Source organism: Amblyomma mixtum, chromosome 8, assembly GCF_055824585.1.
Source record: "Amblyomma mixtum isolate Tamu chromosome 8, ASM5582458v1, whole genome shotgun sequence".
NCBI classification, from domain to species: domain Eukaryota; kingdom Metazoa; phylum Arthropoda; class Arachnida; order Ixodida; family Ixodidae; genus Amblyomma; species Amblyomma mixtum.
In genome coordinates, this window is record NC_143019.1 from 1,393,730 (window position 1) to 1,410,648 (window position 16,919).

Genomic DNA, 16,919 nt, shown 5'->3' on the forward strand with positions numbered 1-16,919 from the left:
AATCATCAGATCTTAAAATTGAACCAGATGTCATGCTTAACAAAATGCTTCTCCGAAACCTCGCTGCTGTGATGTACGCTGTTGCCGGGAGGATAGGTAGCACGGGGTCTTTGAGGGACGCTTTTGCCAGGCTATCAGCCACTTCATTTACTGTCACACTGCTATGACCTGGTACCCATATCATATGTAAAAGGCTCAAATGGGGTGGAAGTAAAGATAAGAAGGTGTTGAGGATTGGAGAATCCGTAGCTGAGGCAAGGGACGAGCACAAAGAAAAGGAGTCTGTAATGACAGCCACTGAGGAGAAAGAAGGGTCTAGTTTGCGAAGAGCAAGCACCACCGCCAGAAACTCCGCTTGGAAAATTGGGGTGAAATCCGGAAGACGCACAGAAAAAGACCAATCAAGAAGAGGGCAATATATTTCCACTCCTGCCTTTTCATCACATTGGGAGGCGTCAGTAGCAATAATGATGGTAACAGATAGGCTTTGTAAATGGCCTTCTAATAATCAATTTAAAATGCTTGATGGTAAATGCTTTGCATTCTTCGGGAAGATGTCATCATAGACAATTTTCACGGAAGGCCCACTGTCTTGCGTCGGAAGTATGTCAGACAGGAGTACATTTAACGGGTGAAGTAAATTTTGTACCAGTACTACCTGCGGTGTATGAAATCGAGGCCAGTGGATTCCAATAAAGAAGGTCGGCTGGCAACAAAACACAGACGAGGAACGGTGGAAACTTGTCATATATCGTTAGGTACGTCTGAACAGTGAGAAACTTAAATCTAGATACCAGAGATGGAATTCGAGCTTCAAGGTAAAGCACGTCGTTAGCTAGAAATTTAGGGAGGCCAAGGCACAACCGTAGAGCTTCCCGCTCTAAAAGAACAAGCGGGCGAATTTTGTAAGCAGCTGAACCAGAAAACAGCACCGATCCAAATTCTAACATTGTTCGGACGTACATAACATAAATCATTAAAAGTGCATATCTCCGCATTCCAGACCGGGGATTGCTTAATCTACGCAACATGCCCACAGCACGAGCGCCTTTCGCTGCAACATGGTCAATGTGAGAGCGCCATGTGAGCTTGTCGTCATAAATGACACCAAGATATTTTAAAGACTGAACTTGGGGAATAATTTGTCGCTTGTAAGTTAGAGACAGAGCAACAGAATCTTGGAGTCGAAAAACAAGGATAGCGCATTTGTTAACATTTAAGGTGAGTCGTAGGCCACACAACCAACTCTCAAGCAAGTTCAGGTACGATTGCAGACGCACGTAAAGAGATTGAATGTCAGGAGCAGCCGAGAAAAATGCAATGTCCGCATAGACGTACGTGCGAATTTCTTGATGACTGGAAATAGAGCTCAGTAGAATGTTAAAGAGTATGGACGAAAGGATTGCCCCCTGAGGAACACCCCTAGTTTGTTTATACCATCAAGAGTTGACACTATGGAGTGTACAATAAAACTGCCTGTTATCTAGGAACGCCGATATCCAAGCAATTAAGTAGTGTGGAAACGGCAGTCTGCAGTCTTTTCAATAATATGGTGTGTTCCACTCTGTCGTAAGCTTTGGCTACATCTAATGCAACCAAAGCAGCATGCATTTTTTGACGCCGCGCAAGGAGAATCCGACTCTCGAGGTCAACATGGGCATTCCATATGGAACATTTTCGACGGAAACCGATTTGACAGTGACTGAGGATATTTTCACTGTCCACAAACTCCGAAACACGTAGGAGCAAGACCCTTTCAATTAATTTAACCACATTGGATGTCAATAAAATAGGTCTAATATTTTCCAGAGAATAGCCGCCGCCATTATTTTTAGGTAAAGGAATCACTTTGGCGAGTTTCCATACAGGAGGAATCCAAGCATGTTTGATGGAATAATTTACTAGCTGTAATGAAGAGTTAGGACACTCCTCAAAGAGGATCTTTATCATTTTTGACGTTACCCTATCATGTTCAGGAGCAGCTGATGGTAAACTCATCACTATAGGCGAAAGTTCTGAAAGGGTAACCTGAGGAACAAGCTTAATCTGATCCACTGACGCTACACACACGGAGCGCAAAGGTAGTGCAGACGAGAAACGCTTCTCTAATCCTTTGGCAATGCTTTCAATGGTGTCTATAGCTTCTTGCGGAGTCAAGACACATGAGGGAGAGGTACCTGGGGCTGGTATCTTTTTCCGCGAGTGTAAAAATCTGAAAAGTGCACGTTGGTTTCCTGATTTCGTCAGGAAATCGAAATGCTCAGATTCATAATCGTCTTTACCCCGTGAAATCGTGCGTTTAAAAGTTGCTGCAATAAACTTATAATCATGCCAATTTTTCGGGCACTGATTGTGGAGGCGCTTCTTCCATGCGGCCTTTCTGCGTCTGTAGTCCCGCGAACAGTGCATTCCACCACCTAGTTGAATTGGTCCCTTTTGATGTACGCACTAGGAATTCGGACTTTTTGCGGCATTCCTCAATAGCCAAGAAAATCTCTTTTTAATTATGTTCGTCTTCAGAACTAATCACTGATGCAAGAGTAGAGCCCAAAGTAAGCTGGAACTGGTTATAATTAATATATGATCTCAACTGAGAAGACGCCGGAGTTAAGCGGCAATTAACCTCAAAAATAATAGGTATGTGATCACTAGATGTACTACAATCAACTTTCGACCAATTCAGAATGCTTGCCGTGTGCTCAACGGGAATGAAACAGTTTCTGCGCCTTCCTTTGTTCGTAACGAATCACAATTATTGCCTTCTTTGTCAAAGTTCCTGCAGTCAACCATCCAGGTCCGAGCGCAGGAAGAGATTTGCACATTCTTGTGCCGGCAATTGACATTCTTCATTCCGATTTGTCAGAAGAAGATCACTCTGCGGAGAGATTATCTGGTAATTCCCCTCGCTCGATTAGGGCTTCCTCTTTCTATTCCGGTTCTCCTCTACTTGGGCCAAGCGCCAGGGGGTAGTCCTAAAACCAGCGTGCATTTATCTTCATAATTACATCACTGCGTCAGGGAGATTCATTTTTAGTAATAATTTTCAAATTACTTCCTTTCACACAAACATGCACTCGCGTCAACCTTGTCTGCGTCAAAATGTCGCTATTGTTTAAATGTGCAAGGCAGACAGGACCCACCTACCTGCCTTGATTCCCGATAGCTGTGGCAAATGAAGTTGTTTCTCTCGCTCTCACCATGGCCAATCCCCCACTCTAAGTGCGTGCCATTCCACCCAAGGGCAATAACGATGACATCAAGCAGAGTGCCTAGCTCTGCGTGCGGTGACGAAGAAGACAAAGAAGGTGAACGCGGTATGCGGCGTGCAGCGCTTCGCCGCCAGAGGTCGCTCGGAGCGGCGCCTAGGCCTGCAGCCTCTGCCGTCGCTGCCGCGTCCTCCTAACTGCGAAGTTCGCTGCCGCGCACCCGTTCCAGCTCGACTCCAGGGACACCAACTTCGGCGTGCCACTCATGGCAGCTTCGCGGCAGGGAGTGCCGACGAATGCCGCCGCGCACCGGATGGATGGAACGGAAGACTGGGAACTGCTGCCGAAGGGCGGAGGCGACTGCCCCGAGGAGCCACGGGCTACGCTACGGGACGAGCAGAGACACCGTGGCGGTGGGGCTCTGGATGACCCGATGAACAGCGCCGACGATATCAGTGGATACATGTACCACATGGAATTCATTCCCTTCCGGCTGCTGCCCTGGGCCGCCACAGTGCACAGGGTTATGTACGCCTTCACCTTCGGGGTGAGCTCATGCACTGCGTATGCTAAGAGAGCATTACATTACGCTTTTTTTTTTCCTAATTCAAACCATTCTGCGCTTTCCGCCGCTCCACGGAAGATGCGCATGGAAAGCGAGCATCACTGTCAAATTCAACACATAGGATCGTGATTTTTAACAGAAGAGTAAGTGCTCCCCCCCAGAGGCTGGCTCCTTTGTTTTGAGAAAGATTTGTTCACTTGTGATTTGTGTGCGTATTTTCTTATTTTTGGCTGAAGGTAGAGAGCGCAGTGGGCTACGGAATGAAAACGAGTAAATAATTATACCTTATCAGAAATCAAGTAGAGGAAGCAGCAGACAGGGCATGGGCGCACAATGCGGAGAAAACGTAATCGACGGTTTGTTAGCGTAGCCCTATGGAATCTAAATTCCAAGACAAGGATGACGTTGCAAGGTACTGCACAAAATGTAGTGCACAGATATCATAACACTTTTTGTTGGCACGGCTTGCCAGCAGTGCGCCTAATACAGGGATACCTAGATATCAATTGGAAAGGCGTTCGCGTATAAGTGGACGTAGAAAGGCGGACGGTGTTCTGTAGTTCTGATCCACAGCTCACTCGGTGCTGGGGCCACATCTTGTTGTGATTTGTTTCGTTGTGCTCTGAAATAGGCAACTCCCATTGATCGCTCCTCCTAATGGCGCGGTCTCGGGGGATGACGTCATGAAGGTTGGGGGGGGGGGGAGATGGACGTCCACAGTGCGACTTACTTGCATAAATGTGCTCCAGCCCGTGCTACAGTGGCGTACAGGCGACTACAAAGAACGACGACGCGTTTGACAAGCCTAACGTGCTTTCTTTGTAGCTGAGGGTGTTTCGTTCTAGCGTAGCATCCAGTCCGCCCGGCCTCTGATTTGGCCACTTGCTTGTCTACCGCCTGTCGGTTTCTTCATAACTGACGTCACGACAAGCGTTATGAAAACGAAGTTAAATGTGAGAAAATATACCCCTGGTTGTTTTCGCTTTGTGGTGGCTAGACCACGAATGTAGCGCCACAATGTTCGAAAGTTATGTTACCTTCAGAGAGAAACCCCGCATCGCTCTCGTGATCGGGGAGATTTAGTTTCACTAAATCATTTCTGCAATGACGCAGATGCAACGGCGAATTTATTTTACACTCGAAGTAGTCCTTGCGGGCCTAATTTGCTTGGGAAAGTCTGAAAGCGTTAAAAATACTCAGCCAAGATTAATTTTACTATGACACTGTTATGCTTGTGCTTTCTATGACCCCACGGGTCACCGCTCTAGTTTTTTCGCTCCCTGTGTCCACTGTACTTACTGTCACGTGCGTGCATCCCGTGCGAACGCCAGACCAAAGAAGGCCAGTGCCTCGCGTCTGCATGCCACGATTTTAGTGCGGTGGTACTCATTGCAGCATTTGCAGATTTCGGGCATACGTGTGTACAGTCTTTGCCAAAAGTAACCGAGCAGCCGCTCCCTCTGCCGTCACGTCTACTCGGTTACTTTTGGCGAAGACGGCACGACCCTGAAGTGTGCTTTGCAGCAGTACACCTGGGTAAAGGCCTCCAAGGTAAATGGCTTCAGGATAAATACCTTCAGGTAAAAGATTTCAAGGTAAAGGCCTTTAGGTTGAAGGCCTTCACGGTAAATTACCTCCGTGTGAAAGCCTTTAGTTAGATGGAGGCCTTTAGGCAAAATGTTTTTAATGTAAAGGCCTTTAGATCTACGAGTGCTTCGTGCTACGAAGAACGTAAGGACCTTAAGTGGCCACCGTAACTAGTGCTACTTGTACGATATGCCGCAATTAGCCATGCCAAACCATGTGCTTTTTTTTTTTTGCGGCATGCGCAGTACCTGCCTGTCATCGCCATTGTACACTCGTTCCTGATTCCTGAGACGCCGCTCTCCTTCCCGCCACTCCCTACGCTCTCCGAGAAGATGTGGCTTCCGGCCTTCCTCATACTGATGTGCCTTTTTCATGCCGGCACAGACATCATCATGTACACGGCTACGGTCTGGATGCGCCAGAGTAACCTTGGTACGCCCTTCGGCGTATTTCTCCACACCAAGCTGTTGTTCAGGCTGTCGCTGTTCATCCCGGCCAAGTACGCTGCTACCATACTGACGTTGGGCATCAAGGTGAGGGTGGAGCTTTCGCACAACTAATTAGTAGGCGTAATTGAACAGATAAAAGATTCGCGCTCGGATTCACTTATCCGCCGAATCTTATCTGCTGCAGAATGCAATAGCCCGTCAAAGTCATCCAGGCGTACTTAGCGGCGCTAGTTCTCAGGGAAAACTACCAGTAGTGGAAAAAACCGTACGCATTGCAAACCCAAATATTACGTATTTGATCGATGAGTTATTATACAGACAGATGAAAGTTAACACGATAGCGAAGGGGCCGTTACACAGAGAATCCGTTTTTGGGCTTTGTGAGCGAAAAATCACGAGCATAACTCTGGAAGACGATGCCCAGAGAGCAGCCTAGGAGGCAGGTGGGCCATCTAGATCACGTGACCTTGAGGCCACAGCCTGCCCACCTGATAGTGAGCAAACTGCCCACCTTGACGGGTGCCAATTAAATTGGTTGGTTGGCCTCAAGTGGAATGGCACATACCCACTGCGGGGGAGTGGCCAAGACACACGCGCGGTGAACTGTTGGAAAGAGGAGCATTTATAGAGGAAAGGGAGTAGAAATACGGTATAGGCTGACAGATTGGACGATGCAACGACAGGTGACCTGTTAGCTGGGAGATCGAAGACGGGAGGAGGAGGTAAACTTTATTAAAGTAGAGGTCTTAGGCGCGGATTGGGGTGATGTTCCCCTCCCCGCGGTGGGCTCCTCTTCTAGGCCGGACGCCAGGTGGCCGACCGACGATGTCGTTCGGCGACCTCTTCGGCTCGCTCTGTGACTCGAAGTTGAACCTCCGGGTCCGAGCTGAGCAGCGCGGCCTCCCACTGAGATTGGGTAGAGAGCTGCAGACTGTGCGATGGCTTGTCTTGAGTACATGAGTATAGGATGTGCGGTGTGTGTGCCTTTTGGTGCCCACAGAGAGAACAGACGGGGCTGTACTGCTCCGGGAACCATATGGAGTACATGTACGAATTAAAGAAAGTGCCTGTTTGGAGCTGCCGCCAACTGACTTGTTGTGTTTTACTCAGAGACTTATGTGGTTCTGGGATGATCTGTCTTTCTTGCTTGAAGTGGGTATTATTTCTTTGTAGGTTGTCACTCGCTCCTTGGCCGACCTGAGCTCGGGGTAGCGCACCTCCCGGTTAACCACGAATCCCCGGGCAAATTGGTGCGCCGCCTCGTTTCCAGGATGGTCCGAATGGGCGGGGACTCAGATCAATGTTATCTAGCGGGTATTGGAGATTTTTTTGTAAGATTTTGATGGCTGCTGAGTGAGCCCTTCCTTTTGCAAAATTTCGAATTGCTGTTTTGGAGTCACTTATGATGTATTTGGCAGTGGTGGAGGTAATGGCTAAAGCTAGGGCAGCTTCTTCGGCCTCCTCCGGAAATTTTGTTTTATCGATTGTCGCCGACGCAAGGGGAGAACCTCGATGATCGACAACTGCCAGAGAAAAGGCGTCTCTGTCCGCATGTTCTGCCACGTCCACGTGCGCCGTGTCTTTCTGAATTGAAAATCTTTCGTGAAGTTTTTGTGCCCTAGCCTTTCTTCTGTCCGTATCGTAGTGTGGATGCATGTTTTTGGGCAGAGAAGGAAATGTTAAGTGTTCGTGCACGTGCCTTGGAATTGGCAAGGTGTGTGTACGGATTCCTTCATATTGTATTCCTGCTTTCTTTAGTCCTGATAGTCTTTCATATTGTGCGGTGAGGTGTGCTTCTATCATTTCCGCTAAGGTGTTATGAATTCCTAAATATAGTAGTTTTTCATTTGGAGTATGACGATGGAGGCTGAGCGCAATTTTGTAGGACTGTCTAATTAGAGAATCCAGGTCGTCTCTTTCTCTCACTGTGAAGGTGACGTATGGTGCAGTGTAGTTAACTCTGCTAAGAACGAAGGCTTGTATTAGTTTCCTGGTTTCGGCTTCTTTAACTCCTCCTCGCCAATTCGCGATGCATCTGATGAGGAAGGAGATTTGGTTGACAGTGTTTCTCAGTTTCTTAATTAACGTGTCGTTTTTTTGGTTTGACTGTATCAGCATTCCTAAGATACTTAGTGTTTCCACTTTTGGGATGGCTGTCCCTTCCGCGTAGATTTTGATCTCAGGCGCTTTATTCTTCCTTTGACGCTTTGGGTGCAGGATGAGGACTTCAGATTTTTGGGGGGAACACGCGAGTCCCGCGGCTTGTGCCTCCTCTACTACTACATCTGCCGCTTGTTGTAGCGTATCTTGTATCGTGGCGATACTCGGCCCCTTGGTGGTCCAAAGGGTGATATCGTCCGCGTACAAAGAGTGTTCTAGGTGTGGGAGTTTTCCGAGTGCGTATGCCATTTTGATGAGGGTTAAGACGGGGCGATGGCTTTTTGTGCAAATTCGAATGCAATGCATGCAATGGTTCAATTTTGCACTGACTGAAAGAGAGCGAAAAAAATAATGGAATAAATTTTTGAGTCAGAAAAAATAATATAATAAAATAATAATAATAATAATAATAATAATAATAATAATAATAATAATAATAATAATAATAATAATAATAATAATAATAATAAATTAGCGTGGGAGTCGCTGCGTTTCTAGGAGAAAATTTTGAACAGCACAGCGCACACTCCTGTTGCTTCATCCAAGCTATGAAGCGCCAATGGAAAGAACAACCGCAGTGGACACAGGCAGACCCAGGTGGTGTAACGGAATTTCTAATAGGCGCCTCCACAAAGAAGAGAAGCGGCCGCAGAACAGCAGGTAGTGATCTACTGTCTCAGGCTCGGCACAAAATGGGCACAGTGGAGAAACCGCCAGACCAGATCTGTGGAGGTAGAAATTTAGCAGAGGTACTCGGCATCGCAAACGCGTTGAAAGAGACCTCCAGTCTGCGCGGGCGCCAGTCTTTGCTACTCCAAGGATGCAGAAGATGCTAGTATTCGGGAGATGAAGTAAGTGCCGAGGCTGAAAATTCCTGAAATAATGTGCAACTGCGAAACCTCACAGCAGCTGTATATGCGGAGGTTGGCAGGACAGCGATTATTGGGCCGCAGAGAGAGGCACTTGCTAAGGAATCGGCAACCTCGTTTAATTGAATGCCCATATGCTCCGGTACCCAAAGCAACCGCACTGAAGTTGGAGCGGGATCAGCTGCTTAAAGAGGCGCAATACCCGAGACTCAGAGGGTGATGATAATGTAGAGCAAATAGATAGAGAGTCCGTCATAATTAACCATTACTTGGGAAACGGTAGGGTTCAATTTACGTAAGGCTAAAATTACTCGGTTGCTCAGGAAGAGCAACCTGGGTCGCAAAAGGCCCATGCCTGCGAGCACCTCCCAGGGATCTAGGAATGCAAAGTAGACCTTCTTCACGTATGGGGATTAACCCATTATGCTATTGCGTCATACCCTTAAGGCGTAGCTTGTATCCGCTCCAATTTTTGTACAGTTTTTTGCAAGCACTGTTTCAATTAGTGCCTTCGGTCGGGCTAGTCGGTTGCCCTCAAACCAGAGGACGGACGAAAATCAAGGACAACGAAGAACGACAGAGTGGACTGCACAAGTGCCAATATTCTCCGCAGCAGGTACGCACGCCGTAATCTTGTTGAGAACGAAAACAACAACGAAAACAACAACAGCAAGCGATTTCTTTTTCCGGAAGCGGAGCTCTGCTTGTCACTGGTCATTCCAGAAAATTACGTGAGCCCTCAGCCAGTGTTGCACGCTCAAATAAAGCAGCACGAAAAACACGGACTTAAAGGAAGAGAACAAACACGGCGCCATGTTTGCCCTCAACACTCTAAGTCCATACTTCTTGCTCTGGTTTATTTGAGTACGAATTTCTTTCCAAGAGCTAGCCCAGTTCGCCGTGTTAATTAATTATTGTCCTCTAGCAACTGATTTTGTCACCAACACTCCGACCTCGCTATCTCCGTGATACACCGGGCATGGCCCCTGTTCTACAACCGGAAGGCGGTCTTGGTGTCTCCGGACACAATCGTCTGTCGGAGGGAATGTGATAGGATCCTTGAGTTGCAGGTGGTGACGGCGGTAAGGTTTACCCATAAGATACCCATGCCTTGCGCGGCTTGTTGCGAACGGAAGGAGCCAAATTCAGGGAAAATGTAGTTGATGAACAATCTGGTGTAGGCTGGTCGGTTATTGATCTCTAAACAATAAGCGCTTGTCCGGTCGTCTCTGTTTAAAAATCTTCCAAGATTGCGCACAAAACATCTCACTGTACTATATCATTGTTATGGATTCTCTGATGGGTCTTCATATGTGCCCCTCGTGACTCAGAACTCCTTTAATTGTTGTGTCATAAGAAATTTGTGTGGGAACAAATTAGCGCATTTTAGCCATCTGAAGATTTACATGAATGTGTACGTATCTGCTATACATATATATATATATTTTCTAGTACTCACCTTTTGTGCAGAAGTCAGGAAGACAGTGCAATGGGCTTTGATCAGGAAAAGTATCGATGTGTCGTAGGAAACAGGAAGCCAGCAAAACGTATCAGGGAACAAGATGGAGAGCAAATGGGCACGAGCAGGGCATGTGATGCGACTGCACCCGAACTACCGCCATAGACAAAGGAAGTTCATACTGTGAACAGTTTTCTGCTGAATTAGTTTCGCATCTTACGGGCTGGGGTGGTTTTACGCGGCTTGCCGCAATGGGCTCCATTTATTAGTTCAAACCGTTCGGAGCACACTACAGCAGAGCAGCAGCTCCAACGGGCACTAAAGAAGTTGAGTGGTGTACATAGGACACAAGGAGACACATGAAAGGAGGTCCACACGGAATGTCTTAATTTGTAATCTCATAAAGATCAATCTGATCACTAGGTTAACCTAGAGTAGTAACTGCAGTCGGTGCCAGTATAATGAACATTACCAACTTGTCTTAATTTTTCACTTCAGTTACCCCGTCATTACTACCCACATTTCTTAGCTGGACGTGGGCCATGCCGCTACAGTGTCACTCACTTTTAATATCATTCTCGGCCATAGCCGATCTGGGGAGCATTGTCTCTGGGTGGTAGGTGGTAGTTGTCGAAACAATTAGCGATTTGTGAGAGACAAGCTCTGGGATGAGGGACAGCCAACAAAATACATAGGGAGCACATTCACTCAGGCGGCGTATCCCTCACCCAAAAAGGGCGACCAGGTTTGACTAAATGTATTCGTCCCGCCTTCGAGAGACGGTGTGGTGGTTTATGCTTCAGGGGTGGGAAGGACACAGTTTGCCTGGCCGGCACAAACGATCCCCTTTGCATCCTCCTCAGCCGGGAACGGGGACATGCGTCATTCTCGTCGAGTGCCTAGAAAGTTCACTTCAAAGGAAACTTTCAATTAGCTGTAATTCTTAAGTTAGCCGGCTCCAGAAGTCACGATAGCTGCGAGTGAACTGAGAGCTAATGAACTTAACAAACTAATGTTGTGAAGTTTAAAACGGGCGAGCTGCCACGCATTGTGAGTTGACTGCATGTAATCTGAGAAATGAAGTGATGTTGTCCTATCTTTTCTTGCGTATTTTTGTGAGCTCAGCGGTTATATTTCCGATATATTGAGTACGTTCTGCAAGCTAATATATCTGGTGATTTATTAGGCAGATACGCAAGACGGTTGTTGCAGTGTTTGAGTGGTGTGGAAGGAGGACAACTTCACCGGCCGTTTATCCTTGTGATGGAGGCAATTTGAAGCATAAATTGTTTGCTGCGAAGCTTCGATACCAGTCACTGTGTTTAATAAATGTGGGCAGGGAGTGGGTTGCCTGTTCTGTTTAGTTGTTAACACTCGCATGCCTCTAGATTAAACTCTAGCGATTCCTTTTGCTGAAAGTGGTGGAGTAATCGGGTGAAGTAAGCAGTGATGAAGTGGATGGATGCGGCATGTGCAGACAACGCCGACAACTACGACGACGAAGCCTTCATTTCGCCAAGCGTACCCACATACAGCTATCGCCATGAAACGAAGCGTGGAGGCTTGGCATACGCACAAGTTGACCATGCTCTTTCCCGCTGACAGTAGTGGAGCCTCTTTGTCTGTGATGAAAAACACAGCGCTGGACTGGTTTTTCTCCACAGGCGACATGGAGGCAATTTGTCATGGCGGCGGCTTTGGACGCCCAGGAAAGATACAGGAAGTGCCTCGGCCCCCTCGGCTGCCTGCCCCGCACTCTGCTGGACCTGTACGACTCCAAGACCTGCGCAGTTTCACCGTGGTGGCAGAGGCCGTTGGGCCACTCGAGTCAGGCTGTGTTCCGGGCTGGTGCCTGCTTGCATGAAATGTTGCCCACGTCAGAGAACGGCGAGCCCATCAAGGTATGCGGGCCATGCTAGTCCATTGTCCTCTTCGGGGTAGGATTTTGCCCATTGTCCCATACCCTATAGGTAAAAGGACCGTGCGACCGTGTTCTGTTCGCGAGGGCTACCTAGGCAGTAGAATTTGTGGGCGAGGCTGCGGTTGCACTATGAACATAGATTTTGGATGGGAGCCCGTGATTCGCTAAGGCCCCATACGGAATCGAACGAAACTGCGGGAATTTTGAACCTCCTTATTTGTTGGAGCGTCGCATTGACGCGTCCCTGTTTTGACCTAGCCCACAAAAAATACAAATAAAATTTGAGAAGTGCCAGCAGCTGTTCAGATTTCTAGATAAGTCCACATCAGCTGCACGTGAGTGGGTACCACCGCAGACATTCAGGAGATTGGGATTGCTCGCACATAGCGCCTGACGCATGGCGTACACAGAGATACACACAGACTGAGAATAGTTTGTGGGACGCTTCGAGTGGTTCACTTATAGGAAATATGACGCGGTCACTATTCCTTGATTTTGTAGCTTTATTTTTATGTAATGATGTTTTTTTATGCACGTTCAGGGACACTGATTTTGAGTCCTAAGCCTTCGTAATCGTACTGGCTGAAGCGCACGTAATGGACATGCAGTCACACTGTGTTCTCAAACCCTCGTACTTGCTCTCACATACACGCAAACACCGGCATCCAGGCGATTTAGGCGATTTAGGCGATTTAGGCAAGCAGGCGATTTAGGTCCTCCTGAGCGGCTTTGAGTGTTGTGAATAGTGATCTGCGCACTGTGTTTGCTGCAGGTGCATCACGAAATCTACGGACAGCACATGCAGAGCATCGTGCGAGACAGCATCCCCTTGACCTGCGTTTGGGTGTGCGCACTATGCGTGGTACTGATAGAGGTTGTCGCCCTCTCCAAGATGCTGTTGGATGACGTCACCGCGCTGGTGGCCCTTTACAAACGATATGCGAAAAAGCAACGGCGAGGAGCGGCCTCTCGGACCAAAGCGTTCCACGCAGCGTCGCTGCATTGCTTGCGGAGGACCCATTACCCACTGGTACGTGTCAGATTTTAGGAGTCTGTATAAAGCTGCATGCAGGGTCACGAACACAGAACTCGAATTGTCGGTTTCTTTGAACGCGATGAGCTGTAGCAATTCTTGCAGGGTAGTTAGTGCCTATGGGTATGTGTCCGATTATATCAGTTTGTATAACTTAGAGGATTCACACAGTGCAGAAAACTGGGGCCAGTCTGTTGCTTTTAACATGATGTACCACGGACGTCCTCGCACAGGAGGCATTACTCGTGGGTATATACCTGATAATGGGAGTCTGTGTAGAGTTGAGAGTGTGGTCACATAGCCACGTATGTTTTTGTTGGTTGTTTGAAACACGATGACTCTTAGTACCGCTATAACAGGCGCGAACTAAAGTCCTGCATGAGTCTACCTTCTCTTTTTTAATTGCAACCAGTTTTTAATTGCAGCCAGGCGCCTCACATTAAATGCATATAAAAGTCCACTGCTAATGTTTTGTTGCGCATCTAACTAGTTGACAGAATGCACCCTCTTCTGAGGTCCGCCGGAAATAATTTTACTTGAATATATTTTGAGGGATTAGCTGAAACACCGGGCACAGTGATGCTACAGTATAAATCTACCTTTGTCAGTGCGGCTGCATGCATCAGGAGACGGTGATGTGCACATGTCATTACAACTAGCATCTCAATCTCCTCGCAGGTGTTCCGATTATTGTGGTGGCTGGTCAGAGTGTGGAATCCCATGTTTAATGGCCTGCAGAAGCCTCTCAACCGACCAGACCTGACAGTGGCGAGTAATGCTCCGTCAGCAGCTGCGGGCATAAACAAAACTTAGGACGGTGCAAAAAGCACCGAAATCGAACCTTTTTGATCCTCAGTTCTGCATCCTGACAACGTCCTACAGATTCCCATTGGACTTCCATAACCATCCACAGCAAGTACTGCGAAGTCGGCTTGCTCAAAGATTTGAGGAACGACTCGTGTCAAGCCGAAAAATCACTGTACGGGCGGTCACATCGAACACAGCTCTGCATTTTCATAAAATCAGCTTCTAAATTTTGTCCTTGCGTCCTTGCAAGCGCCTTCGGTTTGTCTTTTCTTGACGTCAGTAGAAGGTGTGTGGCCATGAGTGATGAGTAGGTAAGTGCATTTAGCTACTTGGTTGTGGGAGCTTGCAAAGTTTTTTCTTACGCAAGTAGTCGGCGAGCATTACACGTGGTCTTTCGCGACAGAGTCGGAAGACATCACCTTCGATTTTTGAATGTGGACATAAATCACGCCTTCGCTTCGGTTTCTTCCGCGTTGCTCTATAAGCTCGCAAATCTGTGTAAATTGCGAAGCGCTGTTGTCTTTTCGAATGAATCATTTTGATAACAATTATATTGATGCTTATTTCGCCACAGTGCAGAACATGATGGCACGGTGCCCATCGTAAAAGCTGTCCTCGAACAGCTTGACTACGCCACAGGCACCCGCCCTTAAAATTTGGCGGCACACAGCGGCTTACAAAGTAAGGTAGTACAGTGAATACAGGTGCAACATACGATTATACGGTGTTGAGGCACAATTATACAATAGCACATAGAAACAAAACAAGTGGTTAACAAAAAAATTACTCTGTTACACACTTCTCAGAACAGAACAAAAATAAAGCTAGAGCGAAAGTTAGTCAAGAGAAAGAAAATGCTGTTTTAGATCGCGTTCCGTGCAGAGTTCAAGAATAAAATTTTCATGCAATATATTCATTTGCACCATTCGGCTATCTCTCATCTGATAGCCCGTGTTAGCCTCATTGGGCTCATCGTGTTAGCCTCATCATTAGTCATCGTGCTCAGTATGTAGCCTGCTTGCAGCCTGCCAGGTAGCAGGAATAAACGTTCCTTCTATGTTACGTCTACGCCGCCCAGTTCCCAATGCCAAACATGACAAAAATATTAATAGCGCCTGCCATATACGCATCACTACTAACGCTCGTAAAGCTTTAAATGCGGCGGCTGAATTGCTTGGCTCACTTGAAGCCTCAATTTTGGAGATCAGCAATGACATTGTGCGACTCAATCGTGATGGAGCAGTGGTCGGAACGGCGGGTGTTGACAGCCCCAAAACTAAGCCCGCCAGGGCTATCCTCCACCCTCTCCCTTCCAACGCTGCCAGATCCACTATCCACAGATTACAACTCACACGTACTCATTCAGTCTTACCTGCATAGGCTCCGAACCACTTCAGGCTGCCTAACTGCCCCGAATAGCAGGTAAACCTTGAGGTTTGCCTCTACGCATACCTGGACGTCATACAATCCTCCCCACCTTCGCTGACCACCTCATACCTCAAAGGACCTAGAGGACCTCGGAGCACTAGTCATCATCATCATCATAATCAGCTTGACGAGGCCGACTGCAGGGCAAAGGCCTCTCTAATGTCTCTCCAATTAACACTGTCCTTCTAAAGGAAAGGAGCAGTAGTATTTGTTCTTAACCTCGTACAATGGCGCATGCCCACACAGGGGATCGGCCAAGAAGTGGGGTGCACAAAGAGTTTTTGTGATGAATGTTTTCATGGACAAAAAATAAACGATTGCTGGGGAAGAGAAAAGCAAATAGAAAGCAAAAACATCGAAATTGAACGGGAAATGCATAACGCACGCAGGAGATGGACACTGTGAGATTTGTAGCCGATGGATAAAAAATAGTAGTATTAATAATAAAAGCATAATAATAATAAAGAAATCTTTTCAAGGTATCCGATTAGAGTCCCGCAAAAAAAAATTAATGGCGGTAAAAACAGACCTGTGGCTGTATCCAAGTATGGTGGCGCCAAACGACAATATGATCGGGCTGCTCAAATTAAGGCCAAGCTGCTGCAGTGGTTTCTCTAAAAACCGTCGTCTCATCATCATGAAGCGGCGATAAAACAAGGAATGGTCTATTGATTCTTGTTCACCACAGATTGCGCAGACGGGAGAAAGCGCCAAACCAAACCTGTGCAAACAAAAATTTAAGGGTGGGATCCGGCAGCGCAGCCTAGTTAGAGAGACCTCATGCTGTCGTGAATGACATCGTTTCGTGCTCCACGAATACCTGAGATGCAGCAAATAATCAGTGTAAGGGATCGTTAGTGTACGCGGGGCCATCGGAACGCGGCTGGGAGCGCTCAAAGCGAAGCGTCTCCTTCCTTGGAACGCGGCCGCTCGCGAACGCGCCGGGAACTACGGGTGTCCCCCGCCCCGCGGTACCGTTTCGCGCACGTGCTGGCGCGAAAGTATATTTGTCTGTTTTTCACTTTTATTGTGCAATAGAAAGGGCGTTTTGCCCTACGGAAGCTGGAGGGCTGGCCATGCCCTGGATGAACCAATGATGTTAAGACCGCAACATGATTGGGAGCTACGGAATGTGGGCCGGGCCTTTAGGGCTTTAAAACTGGGCCCCGGAGCCGCAAGCAAGGTTCTGGGCTAAGGTGAGATGCTACGCATCTTCGGCTACGCCGAGTAGGGGCCTCCCCTAGTATTAGCCAGTTCCACCCTTTTTGTTGTTTATTCGTTTTGCCGTTTAATTTTGTCTATAGTGCCTAAACTTGCATATGATTGTAAATATCTGTACATAAACTACAAGTATTCGCCTTACCCCTGCATCTCAACTCATCACGAGACCGTCTCTGACGAGGCACCCCTGGTGCAGAGATCAAGCTTCAGTCTT

At 47.5% G+C, this 16,919-nt stretch overlaps 1 protein-coding gene across 1 annotated transcript; it reads left to right on the forward strand.

Annotated features, from left to right (window-relative positions):
- Positions 1–3,416: 3,416 nt before the first annotated feature.
- On the forward strand, positions 3,417–14,269 carry LOC149331127 (uncharacterized). Its single transcript, XM_089555397.1, has 5 exons — positions 3,417–3,753; positions 5,604–5,891; positions 11,960–12,196; positions 12,989–13,246; positions 13,928–14,269. Exons 1-5 carry the CDS (start codon positions 3,472–3,474, stop codon positions 14,060–14,062), a joined length of 1,200 nt encoding a protein of 399 aa, XP_089411523.1. The 5' UTR covers positions 3,417–3,471; the 3' UTR covers positions 14,063–14,269.
- Positions 14,270–16,919: the final 2,650 nt, after the last annotated feature.